Source organism: Heterodontus francisci, chromosome 1 (assembly GCF_036365525.1).
Source record: "Heterodontus francisci isolate sHetFra1 chromosome 1, sHetFra1.hap1, whole genome shotgun sequence".
Classification (NCBI taxonomy): Eukaryota; Metazoa; Chordata; class Chondrichthyes; order Heterodontiformes; family Heterodontidae; genus Heterodontus; species Heterodontus francisci.
In genome coordinates, this window is record NC_090371.1 from 243,699,036 (window position 1) to 243,720,310 (window position 21,275).

The 21,275-nt window shown below is 43.1% G+C and overlaps 1 protein-coding gene across 14 annotated transcripts in view; it reads left to right on the forward strand.

Moving 5' to 3' along the window:
* Positions 1 to 21,275, forward strand: part of kiaa1109 (KIAA1109 ortholog) — a 637,888-nt gene that overhangs the window by 125,916 nt on the left and 490,697 nt on the right. For all 14 annotated transcript variants that reach the window (XM_068042417.1, XM_068042485.1, XM_068042453.1 and 11 more), the window contains 4 exons: positions 4,648 to 4,804; positions 12,635 to 12,713; positions 12,954 to 13,045; positions 20,736 to 20,853. In XM_068042417.1, coding sequence (XP_067898518.1) covers positions 4,648 to 4,804; positions 12,635 to 12,713; positions 12,954 to 13,045; positions 20,736 to 20,853 — 446 coding nt within the window. The remainder of the gene's footprint in view (positions 1 to 4,647; positions 4,805 to 12,634; positions 12,714 to 12,953; positions 13,046 to 20,735; positions 20,854 to 21,275) is intronic.

The window sequence follows — 21,275 nt, forward strand, 5'->3', positions numbered from 1 at the left end:
CTAACCACCTTATCTAACTGTGCGGCTGCCTTTAATGATCTATGGACAAATACACAAAGGTCCCTCTGACCCTCTGTACTTCCTAGGGTGCTACCATCCATTGCATATTCCCTTGCCTTGTTGGTCCTCCCAAAATGCATCACCTCACACTTCTCAGGATTAAATTCCATCTGCCCATCTTACCAGCCCATCTATGTTGGCCTGTAATCTAAGGCTTTCCTCCTCGCTATTTACGACACCACCAATTTTCGTGTCATCTGTGAACTTACTGATCATATCTCCTATATTCATGTCTAAATCATTAATGTACACTGCAAACAGCAAGGGTCCCAGCACCGATCCCTGTGGTACACCACTGGTCCAAGGCTTGCAATCACAAAAACAACTCTCGACCACCACCCTCTGCCTCCTGCCCCTAAGCCAATTTTGGATAAAATTTGCCAAATTGTCCTGGATCCTATGGGCTGTTACCTTCTTAACCAATCTCCCATGCGGGACCTTATCAAAAGTCCATGTAGACTACATCAACTGCTTTACCCTCATCTACACACCTAGTCACCTCCTTGAAAAATTCAATCAAATTTATTAGACATGATCTCCCCCTGATAAAGCCATGCTGACTATTCTTGATTAATCCCTGCCTATCCAAGTGAAGATTATTCCTGTCCCTCATAATTTTTTCCAATAGTTTCCCGACCACTGATGTTAGACTCACTGGCTTGTAATTACCTAGCTTATCCTACTACCCTTCTTGAATAATGGTACCACATTTGCAGTCCTCAAGTCCTCTGGCACCTATCCTGTGGCCAGAGAGAATTTGAAAATTTGTGTCAGAGCCCCTGCAATCTCCTCCCTTGCCTCACATAGCAGCCTGGGACACATCTCATCTAGGTCTGGGGATTTATCCACTTTTAAGCCTGCTAAAACCGCTAATACCTCCTCCCTTTCAATGCTAATTTGTTCAAGTATATCACAATCTCCCTCTCTGATCTCTACATCTACATTGTCCTTCTCCATAGTAAACAAAGATGAAAAGTAATCATTTAAAACCTCACCTACGTCCTCCTGCTCCACACACACTTTGCCACTTTGGTCCCTAATGGGCCCTACTCTTTCCTTGGTTATCTTCTTGCCCTTAATATAGTTATAAAACGCCTTGGGATTTTCCTTTATCTTGCCTGCCAGTGTTTTTTCATGCCCCCTCTTCGTTCTCCAACTTCCCTCTTTAAGTATCCCGCTACACTTTCTATACTCCTCTAGGGCCTCCGCTGTTTTCAGTCCACTGAATCTGCCATAAGTCTCCTTTTTTTTCCTTATCCAATCCTCTATATCTCTTGACATCCAGGGTTCCCTGGACTTGTTGGTCCTACCCTTCACCTTTACGGAAACATGTTCGCCCTGATCTCTCACTATTTCCTTTTTGAGTGACTCCCACTAGTCTGATGTAGACTTTTCTACAAGTAGCTGCTCCCAGTCCACTTTGGTCAGATCCTGTTTTATCATATTGAAATTGGTCTTCCCCCAATTCAGTACCTTTATTTCCGGTGCATCTTTGTGCTTTTCCATAACTACCTTAAATCTTAGAGTTATGGTCACTATCCCCGAAATTCTCTCCCACTGACACATCTACCACTTCATTCCCCAGGAGGAACTGCCCCTTCTCTTGTAGGACTTTCTATGTGCTGGCTCAAAAAGCTCTCCTTTCTTCCCCCTTTAAGCCTTTTGCACTAAGACTATCCCAGTTGATATTGAGGAAGCTGAAATCCCCTACTATTATTACCCTATTATTTTTACACCTCTCTGAGATTTGCCTACATATCTGCTCCTCTATCTCTCCCTGACTGTTTGGGGGCCTGTAGTACACTCCCAGCAAAGTGTTTTTAAGTTCTACCCATTTGGCCTAATTTGAGGAACCTTCTAAGATATGATCCCTCCTTACTGCAGTAATTGACTCCTTGATTAATAGTGCAATGTTACCTCCTCTTTTAACCCCCCCCCCACCCCTGTCATGCCTGAAGATTCTATATCCTGGAATATTGAGCTGCCAGTCCTTCCCTTCCCTCAACCATGTCTCTGTGATGTGATATATTCCCATGTGTTAATCAATGCCCTCAATTCCTCTGCCTTACTTGTAAGTCTACTTGCGTTAAAATTGATGCAATCCAGCCTTGCATTATTCGCATGTGCCTTAACAGATCTATATTTGCTCTGCCTTCCACACTGACGTCGTTTCTCTTCTATATTTTGTTGTGCATCACCCCCTACCATATCTCTACTCTGTATCCCATCCCCTGCCAAATTATTTTTACCCCCACCACCCCTCTCCAACAGCACTAGCAAACCTCCTTGCAAGGTTGTTGGTCCCGTTCCGGTTCAGGTGTAACCCGTTCGACTTGTACAGGTCCCACATTTGCCAGAAACAGACCCAGTGATCCAGGAAACTAAAGCCCTCCCTCCTTTACCATCTCTTCAGCCAGGCATTCATCTGCTCTATCCTCCTATTCCTATACTCACTAGCATGTGGCACCGAGAGTAATCCAGAGATTACAACCTTTTGAGGTCCTGCTTTTTAATCTGCTACCTAGCTCCCTAAATTCTTGTTGCAGGAGCTCATCCCTCTTTCTGCCTATGTCGTTGGTACCAATGTGAACCACGACCTCTGACTGTTCAGCCTCCTCCTTCAGAATGTCCTGCAGTTGCTCCGTGACATCCTTGACCCTAGCACCAGGGAGACAACATACCATCCTGGAGTCACGTTTGTGGCCACAGAAGCACCTATCTGTACCCCTTACGATAGAATCCCCTATCACTATAGCTCTCCCACTCTTTTTTTCTCCCTCTCTTTTTCCTGCCCTCCTGTGCAGCTGAGCCACCCGTGGTGCTACAGACCGGGCTCTTGCTGCATTCCCCTGAGAAGCTATCTCCCCCAACAGTATCCAAAGCGGAAAATCTGTTAGAGAAGGAGATGGACCTAGGGGACTCCTGCACTACCTGTCTAGTTCTTCTACTCTGCCTGGCGGTCACCCATTCCCTTTCTGCCTGAGCAGTCTTTACCTCCGGTGTGACCACCTCTCTGTATGTGCAATCCACGATGATCTTGACCTCGCGGATGCTCCACAGTGTCCCCAGCGGCTGCTCCAGATCCGAAACGCAGATTTCGAGTAGCTGCAACTGGAGACGCTTCCTGCACGTGTGTTCGCCCTGGACACTGGAAGTGTCCCTGACTTCCCACATTGCACAGGAGGAGCACTCCACTCTGCCGAGCTGCCCTTAAATTACTCAAAAATTAGAGGTTATTTACACTGGGAACCTTGGTTCCCTAAAAAAACACTGCTTACTATATAAAAATACTGTAGACCTTACCTTTCTCTTTACTTTAGTTAATAACCCAGCTTACCTGTATACTCACGCGGGCGGGGCTCTGTTTCCCTGCTTGCTCTGTTTATTGTGACGTCACTCTGATGTCACTTTTTGATTTTTGTTCCCCCGGCTCTGCTCCCGCCATGTTCTCTTGCGTTCGCTCACTCTCTTGCTTGCTCTCTCTCCCCCCTCTCTCTGTTGCTCGCTCTCTCGCTCTCTCATGTCTTCATGTTGCCGTTGCTTCTTTTGCCAATCATCTTACATCAGTGCCCTCTAGCCTGGACTCTTCCACCAACGGGAAACAGTTTCTTCTTATCTGCTCTGACCAGACCCCTCATGATTTTGAACTATCAAATCTCCTCTTAATCTTTTCCAAAGCTCCAGCTTCTCCAGCGTATACAAATAACTGAAGTTCTTCATCTCTGGAAGTTTTTTTTTGTCATTTAACTCTGTTTCTCACTCCACAGATGCCGCTTGACCTGCTGAGTATTTCCAGCATTTTCTGTTTGTATTTCAGATTTCCAGCATCCGCAGTATTTTGCTTTTGTTTATGGTGCAGCCTAGCATCAGTATCAGCTTCGTACCACCATTTTGCTCAGGGGTGCTGAAAATATGCATTGGCTTTCAATAAATTGGTGGCCAGAGTAATTTAATTACTGAAAGTTTTTCAAAAATTCATGACAACCTGTTTTGGTATTTGTTGAATATATTTCTTTGCTCATGCCAATCTTCTACTATCAAAAGCAAACAAATGAACCTAATTTCAGTGAAGATGACTGGAGTAGGTTCTTCAAAGAAATGATTTGAGTTTTGTCCAGTTGGAAAGTGGAGAAGAAGAGATCTTTGACTCTGGCCTTAATGAATGACTAATATATATTTATGTATAATACACACCATTCCTCTAGGTTATTGTTGTGATGAATGTTATTCATGCTGTAAGTATTTTCTTTCTGTTTTGCTTTTGTATTTCACTGTTGGTATTGCAGTTAATTGATTAGATGTTAAGGTAATTAACTTTTGCATGGTATGGTGCAAATTATCGTTAAAAGGTGTGCAAAAATATTTGCTGACTTCTGAGTATTGTGCTGTCTGTCTGAAGTTTACAGAATTGTACATTATGTGAATGTATTATATATGTAGTATACAGCATATACCAAAAATTGGAATAACATGCAAAGAAGTTAACATTCTGCATCTTTATCACAAAATGTTAGTGTCTGTGCAGTTTGCCCTCTCCTCTACTATTTTCAAATAAAATTGACATTCAAATGCTTTGTTTTGTTGCAGGGAATGTTTGTGGAAGTTTTTCTTTCCAGCTGACTATCAGACACTGAAGGTCACTGAATTAGCAAAGCCTCGAAAGCCAAGGCAGATTCTTGCATTTGAACTACGCATGAATATCATTGCAGATGCCACCATTGATTTACTTTTTACAAAGAACCGGGTAAGCACAATCAACTTAATTGCACATCAGCAGTAATTTTATAGGTTATGTCATATGTCAGAACTAAGATAGAGAGCTAATTAGAAAGCATAGCAGGTTGTAAAGTCTGAAGGGTTTGTTACACCTGTTACATCACCAATTTATTGAGAACAGATGGCTTGATGGTCAGGGAGTCCAAGGTGTTGGGGTAAATTGGGTTTGCTGCTAGATCCTTAGAAAATACAGTGAGTATTAATACAGAGCTAATGTGATATGATGGCCAGTTTAATAACCGAAGAATTGGAATAAGTAAATGTTATGATTTTCAAGAGTTGTTGGATTATAAAGAATAATTAAATCTTAAAAGGGAGTTAAATTTGATAGTATAAATACAACAGCAAAAATTACTATTAAAAAGCTGTGAGTTTCCTTTCACAAGTAGTTTGTGACAATCTAGCCCTTGCCTTAAATCACTGCTCCCATTTTTATCTGAATTTGTGTGTGAATTCAGATATAGACTCTGACTTTTGTACAAAAAGCCAAAATATTGCAGACATTGTAATAAAAACAGAAAATGCTGAAGTTCAGCTAGTCAGGCAGCATCTGTGAAGAAAAAAGATATTTATACTTCTGGGATATTTATTCTGAAGAAGGATTATACCTGAAGCATTAACATTTATGCATTCTTTACAGATGCTGCCTGAGTTACTGAGTGTTTATAGTATTTTGTATTTTTGCTCCACAAATTATTGCTCCATAAATTAAGTATTCAATGAATGGCCTGACACTGGGAAGTTCTGAGGAACAAAGGGACCTTGGCATGTTTGTCCATAGGTCTCTGAAGGCAGAAGGGCAGGTTAATAGGGTGGTGAAAAAGGCATATGGGACACTTGCCTTTATCAGTCGAGGCATAGATTACAAAAGCAGGGAGGTCATGTTGGAGTTGTATAGAACTTTGGTAAGGCCACAGCTGGAGTACTGTGTGCAGTTCTGATCGCCACACTATAGGAAGGATGTGATTGCATTGGAGGGGGTGCAGAGGCAATTCACCCGGATGTTGCCTGGGATGGAACATTTAAGTTATAAAGAGAGGTTGGATAGGCTTGGGTTGTTTTCGCTGGAGCAGAGAAGACTGAGGGATGACCTGATGGAGATGTACAATATTATGAGGGGCATGGACAGGGTGGATAGGGAGCAGCTGTTCCCCTTAGTTGAAGGGTCAGTTACGAGGGGACACGAGGTTAAGGTGAGGGGCAGGAGATTTAAGGGGGATTTGAGGAAGAACTTTTTTACCCAGAGGGTGGTGACGCTCTGGAATGCACTGCCTGGGAGGGTGGTAGAGGCGGGCTGCCTCACATACTTTAAAAAGTACCTGGATGAGCACTTGGCATGTCATAACATTCAAGGCTATGGGCCAAGTGTTGGCAAATGGGGTTAGGTAGACAGGTCAGGTGTCTTTAATGCATTGGTGCAGACTCGATGGGCCGAAGGGCCTCTTCTGCACTGTATTATTCTGTGATTCTGTGATCTGATATTGCATAATTTGCTGGATTTCTAGTGTGCAATGAAATATGGAATTTTGTTACCTTGTAGATGCATTCTGCCTGTCTTTTATTGTTGGGCAGTGGGCCCCCTCCCCTCCTGTGGTTGAACTCTATGACAGACCCACTGCTTTCTAGTGTGCTAAAACCCTAATTTGTCATGCTTTTGAATTCCATCTCTTGTGAATTAGTGAGCTTGATACTACAAGAGGCAAAGATGATGTAACATCCCTTGTGCCACGGAAAATACTTTATTGTTCTCCTGATTGCTCCAGAGAAAGTTTGGGCTGGCGGCACGTAGTCGAACCACTGCCCTTCATGGAAAAATGCAAGTTTAAAAACTAAAACTCAAGGTGAAGCAAAGCCTACTGCGCAAATAAGTCCAGATGCTGGAAATCGGAAATAAAAACAGAAAATGCTGGAAATGCTCAGCAGGTCAGGCAGCATCTGTTGAAAGAGAAATCAAGTTAACATTTCAGATCTATGTACTGGTTTCTCTCTCTACTGAAGCTGCCAGACCTATTGAGCAAAATTAAGTATTTTTTGTTAATTCTTGGGGTGTGGGTGTCGCTGGCAAGGCCAGCATTTATTGCCCATCTCTAATTGCCCTTGAAAAGGTGGTGGTGGTGAGCCGTCTTCTTGAACTGCTGCAGTCCATGTGGGGTAGGTACACCCACAATGCTGTTAGGAAGGGAGTTCCAGGATTTTGACCCAGCGACAGTGAAGGAACACCGATATAGTTCCAATTCAGGATGGTGTGTGGCTTGGAGGGGAACTTGCAGGTGGTGATGTTCCCATGCATCTGTTGCATTTGTCCTTCTGTTTAGGAGAGGTCACGGGTTTGGAAGGTGCTATCGAAGGAGTCATGGTGAATTGCTGCAGTGCATCCTTTATGTTGTACACACTTCTGCTGCTGTGCATCGGTGGTGAAGGGAGTGAATGTTTAATGTGGTGGATGTGGTGTCGACCAAGCAGGCTGCTTTGTCCTGGATGGTGTTGAACGTTTTGAGTGTTGTTGGAGCTGCACTCATTCAGGCAAGTGGAGAGTATTCCATTCCTGACTTGTGCCTTGAAGAAGGTGGACAAGCTTTGGGGAGTCAGGAGGTGAGTTACTCACCACAGAATTCCTAGCCTCTGACCTGCTCTTGGAGCCACATTTTTTTTTTAATGGCTGGTCTGGTTAAGTTTCTGGTCAACGGTAACCCCAGGATGTTGGTGGTGAATTCAGCAATGGTAATGCCATTGAATGTCAAGGGCAAATGGTTAGAAACTCTTTTGTTGGAGACTGTCTTTGTCTGGCACTCATATGGCATGAATGTCACTTGCCACTTATCAGCCCAAGCCTGAATGTTGTCGCGGTCTTGCTGCATGTGGGCTTGGGCTGCTTCAGTAACTGAGGAGTTGCGAATGGTACTGAACGTTTTGCAATCATCAGTAAACATACACACTTCTTACCTTATGTTGGAGGAAGGTCATTGATGAAGCAGCTGAAGATGGTAGGGCCTAGGACACTATCCTGAGGAACCCCTGCAGTGATGTCCTGGGACTGAGATGGTTGGCCTCTAACAACTACAACGATCTTCCTTTGTGCTTGGTATGACTCCGACCAGTGGAGAGCGTCCCCGTGATTCCCAATTGATTTCAATTTTACTAGGGCTGTTTGATGCCACACTTGGTCAAATGCTGCCTTGATGTCAAGGAGAATCACTGTCACCTCGCCCCTTGAATTCAGCTCTTTTGCCCACGTTTTGACCAAGGCTGAAATGAGGTCTGGAGCTGAGTGCCCCTGGTGGAACCCAAACTGAGGGTCAGTGAGCAGGGTATTGCTAACACCTTCCATCGCTTTGCTGATGATTAAGAATAGACTGATGTGACGGTAATTGTCTGGATTGAATTTGTCCTGCTTTTCGTGTAACTTGTTGCTTTTGTTAGAATGAAGAACACATTTAAAATTGCGCACATTTAAAATTGTGTGGTATAATCTTGGATGGAAGATACCCTTGTATACATGAGAATGAAAACACTATAGACAAGATTTTGCTGAAGTGGGGCATCTCATGGCATGTATTGTTAGACTTGTCAGTGTACATTTTGAAAATTTTTATCCACAAAGTTGCTGAAAGTACAAGCTGATAATGGCACAGTGAGGGCAACAGGGTCACTGAAAGAATGGATTAGCAGGTGTATCTCCTGAACTAATGTGATTAAAGGATTGAGAAATAAACAGGACTGAAGCAGGGATGTGAATTAGAGTGGTGAACTTAATGTCAAATTGTACAGAAAGAAAAACAGAGGGAAAGAATGATTGGATTGAGAGAGGAAAAAAAAGACAAAAGAAAAATAAAGGAAAAATTAATTTTAATATTTGATATTTTAAAAATCTTCAACGATTCGCAAACAAAGAATCAGACTCCACACTTAATTGTTCACTTTTAGGGTAAGAAAAGTTGATAGTCATTATCTGCCACATCATTAAGGGGGTAGTTTGGCTGTGATAATTGTAGACTTAACTTTCTGTGGTGAGTTTAATGGCCAATCGATGTGCAAATTCAGCAACTTTAGGAAAAACGCAGGAAGGTTAAAGTCGCGATGCCATTTTTGTGAAGCTAATGGCAGAGCTGTGCAAATCGACCAGAGACTTGTGACAATTCGCAATCCACTAGGTACAACTTGCTCGCCACAAATTGTATTGCTGATTTTTGGGACATTGGGACCGGTTCTGGGGGAGGTGGGACTATTACAAATTGGACGGTCTACACCTGGGCCGGACTGGAACCAATGTCCTTGGCAGACATTGCTTTTGCTAACGCTGTTGGGGAGGGTTTAAACTAATGTGGCAGGGGGATGGGAACCAAATGAGGAGGTCAGTGGACAGGAAGGAGGTAGTAACTAAAGCCTGTAAGGAACTAGATAATGAAGTCAGCGTGACTAAAGGGAAGAGTAGGCAGGGAGCAAATGATGAACGCAAAGGGACTGGTGGTCTGAGGTGCATTTGTTTTAATGCAAGAAGTGTAGTAGATAAGGCAGATGATCTTAGGGCTTGGATTAGTATCTGGGAGTATGATGTTATTGCTATTACTGAGACTTGGTTGAGGGAAGGGCACGATTGGCAACTAAATATCCCAGGCTATCGATGCTTCAGGCGGGATAGAGAGGGAGGTAAAAGGGGTGGAGGAGTTGCATTACTGGTCAAAGAGGATATCACAGCTGTGCTGAAGGAGGGCACTATGGAGGACTCGAGCAGTGAGGCAATATGGGCAGAACTCAGAAGTAGGAAGGGTGCGGTAACAATGTTGGGGCTGTACTACAGGCCTCCCAACAGTGAGCGTGAGATAGAGGTACAAATATGTAAACAGATTATGAAAAGATGTAGGAGCAACAGGGTGGTGATAGGAGATTTTAATTTCCTCAACATTGACTGGTATTCACTTAGTGTTAGAGGTCTAGATGGAGCAGAATTTGTAAGGAGCATCCAGGAGGGTTTTCTAGAGCAGTATGTAAATAGTCCAACTCGGGAAGGGGCCATACTGGACCTGGTGTTGGGGAATGAGCCCGGCCAGGTGGTTGAAGTTTCAGTAGGGGACTACTTTGGGAATAGTGATCACAACTCCGTAAGTTTTAGAATACTCATGGACAAAGACGAGAGTGGTCCTAAAGGAAGAGTGCTAAATTGGGGGAAGGCCAACTATACCAAAATTCGGCAGGAGCTGGGGAATGTAGATTGGGAGCAGCACATTTGATATGTGGGAGGCTTTTAAAGAGAGGTTGATTAGCGTGCAGGAGAGACATGTTCCTGTGAAAATGAGGGATAGAAATGGCAAGATTAGGGAACCATGGATGACAGGTGAAATTGTGAAACTAGCTAAGAGGAAAAAGGAAGCATACATAAGGTCTAGGAGGCTGAAGAAAGACGAAGCTTTGGAAGAATATCGGGAATGTAGGACCAATCTGAAACGAGGAATTAAGAGGGCTAAAAGGGGTCATGAAATATCTTTAGCAAACAGGGTTAAGGAAAATCCCAAAGCCTTTTATTCATATATAAGGAGCAAGAGGGTAACTAGAGAAAGGATTGGCCCACTCAAGGACAAAGGAGGAAAATTATGCGTGGAGTCAGAGAAAATGGGTGAGATTCTAAACGAGTACTTTGCATCGGTATTCACCGAGGAGAGGGACATGACGGATGTTGAGGTTAGGGACAGATGTTTGATTACTCTAGGTCAAGTCGGCATAAGAAGGGAGGAATTGTTGGGTATTCTAAAAGGCATTAAGGTGGACAAGTCCGCAGGTCCGGATGGGATCTATCCCAGGTTACTGAGGGAAGCGAGAGAGGAAATAGCTAGGGCCTTAACAGATATCTTTGCAGCATCCTTAAACACGGGTGAGGTCCCGGAGGACTGGAGAATTGCTAATGTAGTCCCCTTGTTTAAGAAGGGTAGTAGGGATAATCCAGGTAATTATAGACCGGTGAGCCTGACGTCAGTGGTAGGGAAGCTGCTGGAGAAGATACTGAGGGATAGGATCTATTCCCATTTGGAAGAAAATGGGCTTATCAGTGAAAGGCAACATGGTTTTGTGCAGGGAAGGTCATGTCTTACCAACTTAATAGAATTCTTTGAGGAAGTGACAAAGTTGATTGATGAGGGAAGGGCTGTAGATGTCATATACATGGACTTCAGTAAGGCGTTTGATAAGGTTCCCCATGGTAGGCTGATGGAGAAAGTGAAGTCGCATGGGGTCCAGGGTGTACTAGCTAGATGGATAAAGAACTGGCTGGGCAACAGGAGACAGAGAGTAGCAGTGGAAGGGAGTTTCTCAAAATGGAGACGTGTGACCAGTGGTGTTCCACAGGGATCCGTGCTGGGACCACTGTTGTTTGTGATATACATAAATGATTTGGAGGAAAGTATAGGTGGTCTGATTAGCAAGTTTGCAGACGACACTAAGATTGGTGGAGTAGCAGATAGTGAAGGGGACTGTCAGAGAATACATCAGAATATAGATAGATTGGAGAGTTGGGCAGAGAAATGGCAGATGGAGTTCAATCCGGGCAAATGCGAGGTGATGCATTTTGGAAGATCCAATTCAAGAGTGAACTATACAATAAATGGATAAGTCCTGGGGAAAATTGATGTACAGAGAGATTTGGGTGTTCAGGTCCATTGTTCCCTGAAGGTGGCAACGCAGGTCAATAGAGTGGTCAAGAAGGCATACGGCATGCTTTCCTTCATCGGACGGGGTATTGAGTACAAGGGTTGGCAGGTCATGTTACAGTTGTATAAGACTTTGGTTTGGCCACATTTGGAATACTGCGTGCAGTTCTGGTCGCCACATTACCAAAAGGATGTGGATGCTTTGGAGAGGGTGCAGAGGAGGTTCACCAGGATGTTGCCTGGTATGGAGGGCGCTAGCTATGAAGAGAGGTTGAGTAGATTAGGATTATTTTCATTAGAAAGACGGAGGTTGAGGGGGGACCTGATTGAGGTGTACAAAATCATGAGAGGTATAGACAGGGTGGATAGCAAGAAGCTTTTTCCCAGAGTGGGGGATTCAATTACTAGGGGTCACGAGTTCAAAGTGAGAGGGGAAAAGTTTAGGGGGGATATGCGTGGAAAGTTCCTTACGCAGAGGGTGGTGGGTGCCTGGAACGCGTTGCCAGCGGAGGTGGTAGACGCAGGCACGATAGCGTCTTTTAAGATGTATCTAGACAGATACATGAATGGGCAGGAAGGAAAGAGATACAGACCCTTAGAAAATAGGCGACAGGTTTAGATAGAGGATCTGGATCGGCGCAGGCTTGGAGGGCCGCAGGGCCTGTTCCTGTGCTGTAATTTTCTTTGTTCTTATATGGACCAAAAAAGTTCAATATTTGATCTCTGATATCTACTGATTTAGTTGATCTTTGTCAAGGTGGCAGTATGGGATATATTATTGACCAGCACCGTTGAACAAGGGGAAAGCAAGCTGGGGTTTCTGTTTCTGATGACTTTCCAACAATCCCTTTCACAAATCGCATATAGATAGCGGCCACTTAAGCAAGGTATTGAACTAACCTAAATTAGGATTTAACACTTCAGGAGAGGAAGGAGAAAACTGTTTTTGTATTTTTAATACTGTTGCCCCTTGTTTACGGGATAAATAGAGCAGAAGTTGAAACAAATATTAAAGGGTGGGTTAGGGGTGTGGATGATGCCTTTGGTTGAGAGATTCCTTGATACATACAAATGATTTATGCAGTCTAACAAATATTTATTCTTGATGTGAATGCAGTGTAATATTTCAAACACACATTGCAATATGTGTTTTATTTTAGGAGACCAATGCCATACATGTAAATGTTGGAGCAGGTTCATATTTGGAAGTTAACGTTCCTATGACAGTCGGTGAAAATGGTAAGGATCTGTCCACATTTTGGAACATTATTCCTTTTTTATTCTAAAACATCTTGATGTGAAACAGTCCATCTTGGATTGGGGAGAGTTCATTTTAAGTACGGTTAATAAGTATACAGGGATATATTATTGGTTATCAGATAAGTGGGAGAGGAAGAGATGAAAAATTACTTTCTTTTTAGAAAAAAGTTATTGACAGCATTAACTATATACATGTTGTTTGGATTTCTGATTCCATAGGTTTTTCACCAACTATTAAAGGTCAGCTTCTCCATGTGGATGCAACTAGTAGCATGCTGTATCGAACTCTGCTGGAGGCAGAAATGTTAGCTGTGAGTTTTTGTTTTAAATTTTTTGTAAGCCACATTTGGGATAAGAGCACGATGGGCCAAATGGCCTCCTTCTGTGTTTTAACAATTCTGTGAAAAGCTAGACTTTCAAAGTTTAATGGTATTAAAACAAATTAATTGAACATTTAAAATGGGTAAATACTTTTGCATATCTGGATGTCATAGCCGATACTTGAGTTCCTTGTTTATTTGTTTTATTGTGTATCTTTCATTTGTTCGATTTTTTTTTTTTGGTTTTGGTCGTAAAAAATTATGTAAATGAGTGTTATTCCTGATGTGAAACTGGTGAGACAAAATATAACATAGCAGTTTACTGTTGCAATATGCACACACTTGTGTGGTTCACTCGATTACATTGCTAATCAGTGAATTATGCAAACCCCAATAATGCAAAACTTGCGCAATTCAATTTATTAGCCTGATTCTTACTGAGTTAGTTTCCTGATCTTGGCTGGGCTGATAGTTGGGCTGGCAAAAACTGGCAGGGAATCTCACCATTAGTTGTTCACTTCTTTAAAAAAAAACGTTTTTCTTAACTGTGTATGTGTATGTACGTGTGTGTGTGTGTGAGAGAGAGAGAGAGATGGAGAAAGCAGGAAGGAGAGTGTTATTGGAAAATGTGTGTACCAACATTACGAAAGGAACTTTTTTTGGAGAAGTCATTAAACCCTGACAGTATGAGGACACTTTTCAGCAGATAACATCTTTAACCAAGTATTCTGACACTTCAATTGTGTGCCACTTCATTCATTTTCCGCACTCTTGTCACTGTTTGATGTAACACCGTCAACCCAGACCTGCTGTCATTGTTCTTGAAAGAAAAGTATTTGAAAGCAAAACTTACGGAAAAAAAAGTGTTAAAGATAATAAAAAGCACAATATTAAACATGCTTGCAATCTGTAACAAAAACAGAATGCTGGAAACAAAGCGCTTCAGTTCTGAAGAATGTGAGCTTGTCTGTTCTCTGATGTTGACTGACCTGAGTTTCCAGCATTTTCTGTTTTCGCTAAACCTCATCGATGTTTTTATTAAACTTTTCATTTGTGTTTAAACTGAATTTTTATTCTCTGTTCTCCATTAAATTAGCGAAGCCATTTGCTAGATGGCAAAGAATATTGCTTTACTTAATCCTCCAGAGGGAAATAATCTGCCTTCTGCTTTAGAGGCATAATGTTATGACCCTGATGTTTCATTGCGATCGATGTTAATGTTTCAATTAGGAAGACACAGAGGAGGGAGAAATCATGGTCTGTATATTTGGCTATGCAGCGCCCGTTATTCAGGTGCCAATTGGCTGACTGCATCCCCAATCTGGAAGGTAGCAAGCATGTCATGCGTCATGTTGATGAAGAAAAATATAGGGCCTGAAACGGGCATAGTGCTTTTGAATGTGCAAATAACGGGCTGAATGCCAATTTGAGGTCGCCACTGTGATTGATTTTGCCCAAAGGCAGCTGGCACTAGTTGCACACATTAAAAACAGAGCTTTGGAGTGCCTGCTACCAAAAAAGTAAGTTTTGACATTTATTGACCTGAAAGTGCTGACTGGAGAAGCAGGAGTGCCCTCTTACTCGCTCAAACCGATTGCCCTCATTTGCCCCCATCGTACCTGATTACCCACACCTGTTTACCCATCCCCAGTTGCGAGGATGATGTCGAATGTCTTAAATGTTTTTGGAGCTGCACTCATCCAAGCAATTGGAGAGTATTCCATCACACTCTTGACCTGTGCCCTGTAGGTGGTGGAATGGCTGTGGGGAGTCAAGAGGTGAGTCACTTGTCACGGAATACTCGGCCTCTGACCTGCTATTGTAGGCACAGGCTAGTCTAGTTACGTTTCTGGTCAAAGGTAACCCCCCCCCCCCCAACCCCTGCCTTCCCCCATTGCCCCCCTCCGCCCCAGGATATTGATGGTGCAGAATTTGATGATGGTAATGTTGTTGAATGTCAAGGGGAAGTGGTTAGAAATTCTTGTTGGAGATGATCATTGCCTTGCACTTGTGTTGCGTGAATCTTACTTGGCGCTTAACAGCCGCAGCCTGAACGTTGTCCAGGTCTTACTCCATGTGGGCAAGGACTGCTTCGTTATCTGAGGAATTGTGAATGGAACTGAATGTTCTATTCCAGCAAACCAGTTGCAGAAGGTTAGAACTAGAGCCAATCTTTACAGGTTTATAAGCATTTATTTATAGAGTCGCACGTTAAAAGCATGCACCTCCTAACCCAACAACCACAGTTTCAGGCTGTGTCTGTTTGTCAAGGCACGAGAACACAAGAAATAGGAGCAGAAGTAGACCATATGGCCCCTTGAGCCTGCTTCTCCATTCAATACGATCATGGCTGATCATGGGCTTCAATTCCACTTTCCTGCCCACTCCCCATATCCCTTGATTCCCTGCGAGACCAAAAATCTGTCTATCCCAATCTTAAATGTATTCAATGATGGAGCATCCACAACCCTCTGGGGTAGAAAATTGCAAAGTTTCACAACCCTTTGAGTGTAGTAATTTCTCCTGATCTTGTCCTGAATGATTGGCCCCTTATCCTGAGGCTGTGTCCCTGTGTTCTAGATTTGTTGACCAGGGGGAACAATCTCTAAGCCTCTACTCTATCAACCCCTTTCAGAATCGTGTATGTCTCAATTAGATCGCCTCTTATTCTTCTAAACTCCAGAGAATATAGGCCCAATTTACTGAGCCTCTCATCATAGGACAACCCCCTCATCCCAGGAATCAATTTAGTAAATCTTCGAGGCACAAGTGAATCTCCTTTTAATGCCAACCACCTGCATACTAGTAAACACATTTAATATACAATTAACATTGTGCAATCATCAAATTTCAGATTTCAAATCTGAGGAACTCGTATAGTGATGTCCCGAGACTGAGATGATTGGCCTCCAACGTTGATCTTTTGTTGGAAAGTTTTCCCTTGGTTCTCAATGACTTCAATATTACAAAGACTCATTGATGCCACACTCGGTCATGTGCTGTCTTGATGTCAAACATTGTCACCTCACCTCTGGGGTTCAGCTCTTTTCCACCTTCGGACCACGAATGTAACCCATATAGTTTAAACTGGTTAACACCTTCACCAAAATAGCAAAGAGGAGTTTCAAATGAACAAGCCAAGCGCTTGTAGGGTAGTATCCCATGGTATAATTTCAGAGCCATAGGCCTGTGTTTTAGTTCTGGGGTCGGGTCCTTGATGTCAAGCGCAAATCTGTGTCTTGAATTGAGTCAGTTTCTGAGGCCCGACAAAGTTTTTTTACGAGCTGGCCAATTAGTGACCAGGGATTGTGCTTGCTGTTCAGCTGAGGATGGTGGGCAGGCTCCCACGCACTCAGATGGGTAGCCCCACTGTCAGAGGTGGGAGCTGCTGATGTATGTAGGAGAGAGAGGGTGCCTCAAGATGGAGATGGCCGCTGAAGACTTTTGGAAAAGGTCAGATTAAAAGTGACGACAGCTACCAGGACCGGTACTGTGGGAGGGGGTGCCTCACAATCTCAACTATGGTAGGGTGGGGGTTGTTCAAAAAAAGAAAAGGCTCACCTCCAACATCCACCCCCCACCCCCCCCCCCCCCCGAGGCCCACGTACCAAGTGGAATTTGAAAATTCGAGTCGGCATTGGCAAAATGTCCTTAATAGGCCCTTAATGATGCTTAATTGGCTACTCGGCACTTGTGAGCAGGTAGCCCGTACCCCCCACCCCCTCACTAAACCAGCATGTTCCAAAATGGCCCGGAGGCGGGAGCATGCCAGCAAACCAGTGCACTGGCCAGTGGGTGTGAGTATATTGTGGGGCCCATCTGTTCATGCCTCCGCAGCCATTTAAAAATTTTGCTTGTAGTGTTGCTGATGGCAAGAGATCTGAAAAGATCAAAATTTGAAAAAGAATCAACAGAATAGTTTTCCTTGAAATATGAAAACCATGATATATCATTATAGATTGTACCAGATTATTGAGGTGGTAAATTTTTCAGCGCTGACAGCATATTGATGGCATTCGACAGGAAGAGGTGGCATGTTTAATATCCAAATAATGTTACTTTGAACAGGTATTATTCATAGTAGGATGCAGATGGTGTGAGAGAAACTGATAATGCTAGAATTAATATTTTCTATCCTGGTGCTTTCTTTGGCTGGCTGTGCAGAGTTTGATGCACTCAGGACGACCCCTCGCATCAGGACAAGAAATAAAATTGCAGGGAAACTGGAAGTGCCTTCTGTTGTCCACAAATGGTTTTAATTAACAAAACCAGGCCAATTTTTACTCTTCAGCTATTGAGGTGCAACTTATAGGGCCTGAAAGTTATAATGTGTTTATTCTGTTTAATATGGTATTTATATCATAAATGCTAGTTTGAAACGCAAAGTTTAGAGCATTTTGAGTTGGCAACAGCAGGTTATACTGGTGTCTCTGCATTTCTGTGAATCCAGTGAATCAGAGCACTTGCATACTTAACTGACCGATATCTGGATAACAGTTAAATTGTCTAAAAGATTCAGCTTCCATCCTGGTTCTTTTCGAACATAAAGGCTTTAAGAGAGGTTCAGCAAATTGCATGGCAACTGCCTAAAAAATTGACTAAAGCTGACTTACTAATGGTTGCAGTTATACTGTAGCTATTGCAAAATCCAGTTGATGTGAAGCTAGCTTTGGGAGGTGATTAGCACCCAACAGCCAAATGTGTGCTGAGGCTAATTGCACTACACTGCAAAATCAACTGGCCTGCTTAAAGACCTATTGTTTAGTTGGAGAATTACTTGTATTCAAATGTGTCCATGGCCTCATCTCTTCCTATTTCTGTAACCTTCTTCAGCTATCAGTTCTGGCTTTTTACACATCCGCAATTTCCATCACCCCATCAACAGTACCTTCAGCTGCTGCGGTCCTAGGTTTTCATATTTCCTCCCTGAACATCTCTGCTTTTCTCTCCTTCTTTAAGAAGCTCTTTAAAACTGTACTCTTTGATCAAGCTTTGGTCATCTGTCCTAATATCTCCCTATGTGGCTCGGTGTCAAATTTGGTTTCATAATACTCCTGTGAAGTGTCTTCAGATGTTTTATAATATGCCATGCAATTTGCTGAACCTCTCTTAAAGCCTTTATGTTCGAAAAGAACCAGGATGGAAGTTGAATCTTTCAGACAATTTTACTATTATCCAGATATCGGTCAGTTAAGTATGCAAGCTGTTGTACTTATTTCTACTTTTCAGGGACACAGAAGGTGCAGTATAACTTAAGGAGGTGAAAGTCCCGCCCAAGACCAATTAAGGGCTTGGGCGCAAAGAATTCCAGCCTGCCACCTGGAAGCGGGCTCCCAGAGGTGGGCTCGCCCCTGACTTTTTGGCTGGTGGGTGGGGCCTCCCACCCAATATAAAATTCTGGCCAGAGTAGGAATAATGGGGCATTTCAAATTAGCAGGCTGTAACTAGTGGAGTTGAGACAGAAGATCGGCCATGGGGCCGTACGGGACTAAGAGTTGCCAGCCCACTAGTTGGCCGGCAGCTCTATTAGGCGGAACTTCCTGCCTCAAGAGCTGGCTCGAGGGGCCGTATGGTCTATTTCTGTTCCTATTTCTTCTTATTATTTATTGGCTAAGGTAGGGGTGGTGATGAATAGTAATACGGCCCATTAATTTTTGAAGCTAACTATAATAATTTTCTAAATTAAACGGCACTACACTGCAAAATCAACTGGCATGTTTAAAGACCTACTGCTGAGGTGGAGAATAATTTGACAAATTAGTTTAATGAAAGTAAAATACTGCAGATGCTGGAAATCTGAAATAAAAACAAGAAATGCTGGAAATACTCAGCAGGTCTGGCAGAATCTGTGGAGAGAGAAGCAGAGTTGACATTTCAGGTCAGTGACCCTTCATCAGAACTGGCAAATATTAGAAATGTAAAAGGTTTTAAGCAAGTAAAGCGAGGGGTGGGGCAAGAGATAACAAAAAAGGTGTTAATAGGACAAAGAGTCACAGAGAATAACTGACCAGAAGGTCATGGAACAAAGACAAATGGTATGTTAATGGTGTGCTGAAAGACAAATTAGTTTTACTGACTGCTTAAGAGACTACTGCTCGCAATATTAAAAAGGACAGTCTTTGTACTATATAGGTTTTATAAATAAGGGTATAAGAGTACAAAACTGCAGAAACTAATAAATTTGTGTATAACATTGGTTAGACCACAGAATATAGTTTTGGGTGTCAGATTCTCATAGGATGTGCACAGCATAGATTCACCAGATATGGGAAATATATTCAGAAGGAGGGACTTTAGCTGGAATTTAACATTGGGTGGGCAGCCCCACCCACCGGCCGAAAAGTTGGGGGAAAATCTGCCTCCGCTGGGCCTGGGGAGCCATGCCGGGGTTTTTCACTCCCCTGGCCCTTAATTGGCCTTGGGCAGGACTTCCATCTCCTTGAGGCAGGAAGTTCCGCCTAATAGAGCTACAGGCCAATTAGTGGGCTGGCAATTCTTAGTCCAAGCAACGCTACCGGGAGTGGTGGCCACTGCTGGGACTACACCCAGCTTCAGCAGGAAGAGGAAGGACGGCCCCAGAACTCAGGCAAGTTTTTGGGGCCAGGCCCTGACAAGGCAAGGGGGGGGGGGGGGGGGGGGGGGTCAGTTAGGGGGCGGGGAGTGTTGTGCGCTGGGGCTGGTTGGGGCTTCGGGGATGGCCCTCTCCCATGCCCCCAGCCCATAAGAAGGAACCTGGAGGTGTTCTTGGGGCCTTTGCTGCCCACCCGGTGCAAGTAAAATACCTGCGGCGGCAGGAGGAGGCCCTTAAGTGGCAGCTAATTGGCCGCTTAAGGGCCTCGATTGGCCTGGGGTGGGCAAGCTGTTTATCGTCCCTGCCACCGCACTGTGTAAAATTGCAGTGGAGGTGGGAAGGCATTGGGAATGGCACCCCGCTCCTCCATTCAGTTTCTCCCCCCCCCCCTCCCCCCAAGCCCGCTCGTTGTGGGAGGTGGTAAAATTGCGGCCTTGAGATACTGGGATTATTCCTACTGGAGCAAAGACGGGTAAGAGGAAACTTAATTGAGGTGTTTAAAATTATGTAGAGTTTTGATGGTGAATAAGAGAAGACTTTTCTTTGACTGTGTGTGGGGGTGGGGGGGGGGGGTGTGGTGTGGGGTTGGTGGGTGCGACAGTGGTCATCAGTTTAAAATCTTCATTAAATGTGAGAACGGAGGTTTGGAGAAATTGTTTCCTGAATGCTTATTGGAGCTTGAAATGCTTTGCTCCAATGAGCGTTTTAGGCCAAGACCACTGCATTTTTAAAAAAGAAAATTGAATAAATATCTGAAGCGGAGGAAGGTGTAGAGCAATGGGGGGAAATGCAAGGCAATGATTATTAATTTTAGATTGCTCTCGCAAATAGCTGACATACACAATGGGCAGACTGACCATCTGTGCTCTAAACTTCTCCAGTTTTGTTCGGAATATTTACTTTATATACAAGTTTCTGATCATTGTAGTAATTTAGTTTAATATTATTCATTATGAATACTTTTTAATTCAGTGCAATTACAAATTAGCTTTGTTACTTTAATCAGATAGTATTGTTTGAACTACTGAAATATATAGTTAAGTTTGTGTTTTATCACACTAATCCTTGAGAATTTTTCTGTTCCACATTAATGGAAATCCTTTTTTTCAGTTTCATCTCAATGCCATCTATCAAAGGATATGGAACATGCCTCAACAGTGGCAATGTGAAATTGAAGTGTACAAGGCAACATACCATTTTATCTTTGCCCAGAAGAACTTCTTTACTGGTAAATGATTGTGAATTGGTTAAAAAATATGGACATTACAGTTAGTATTCATTGATAGACATCTGTTAATGCTGTAATGGGGGTATGTGTATTCTATATACATGTAGGTCACTCTCCAGTGGTATTGCATGTGGGGTGTCAGGTGAAGCAAGATTAGGGGCCAGGAAATCTTTGAGACTAGAACGCAAAATTAATTTAGTCCGCATTTTAAAGTCATGCATTCTGTCCTTATTGTATTATAAATGAATATATCTACATTTATAACTGTGCAAACTTTTAATACTGTAATTACATCCTCCTGTGAGTGGTGACATTGTAGCACAGGGGAAGATGTATGACAAGTTTACAAAGCCAGTTTCCACAACATATTTAAATTAGATTTATAATATTACCAGTTGATTTCCCATGGCATTGCATGTTGA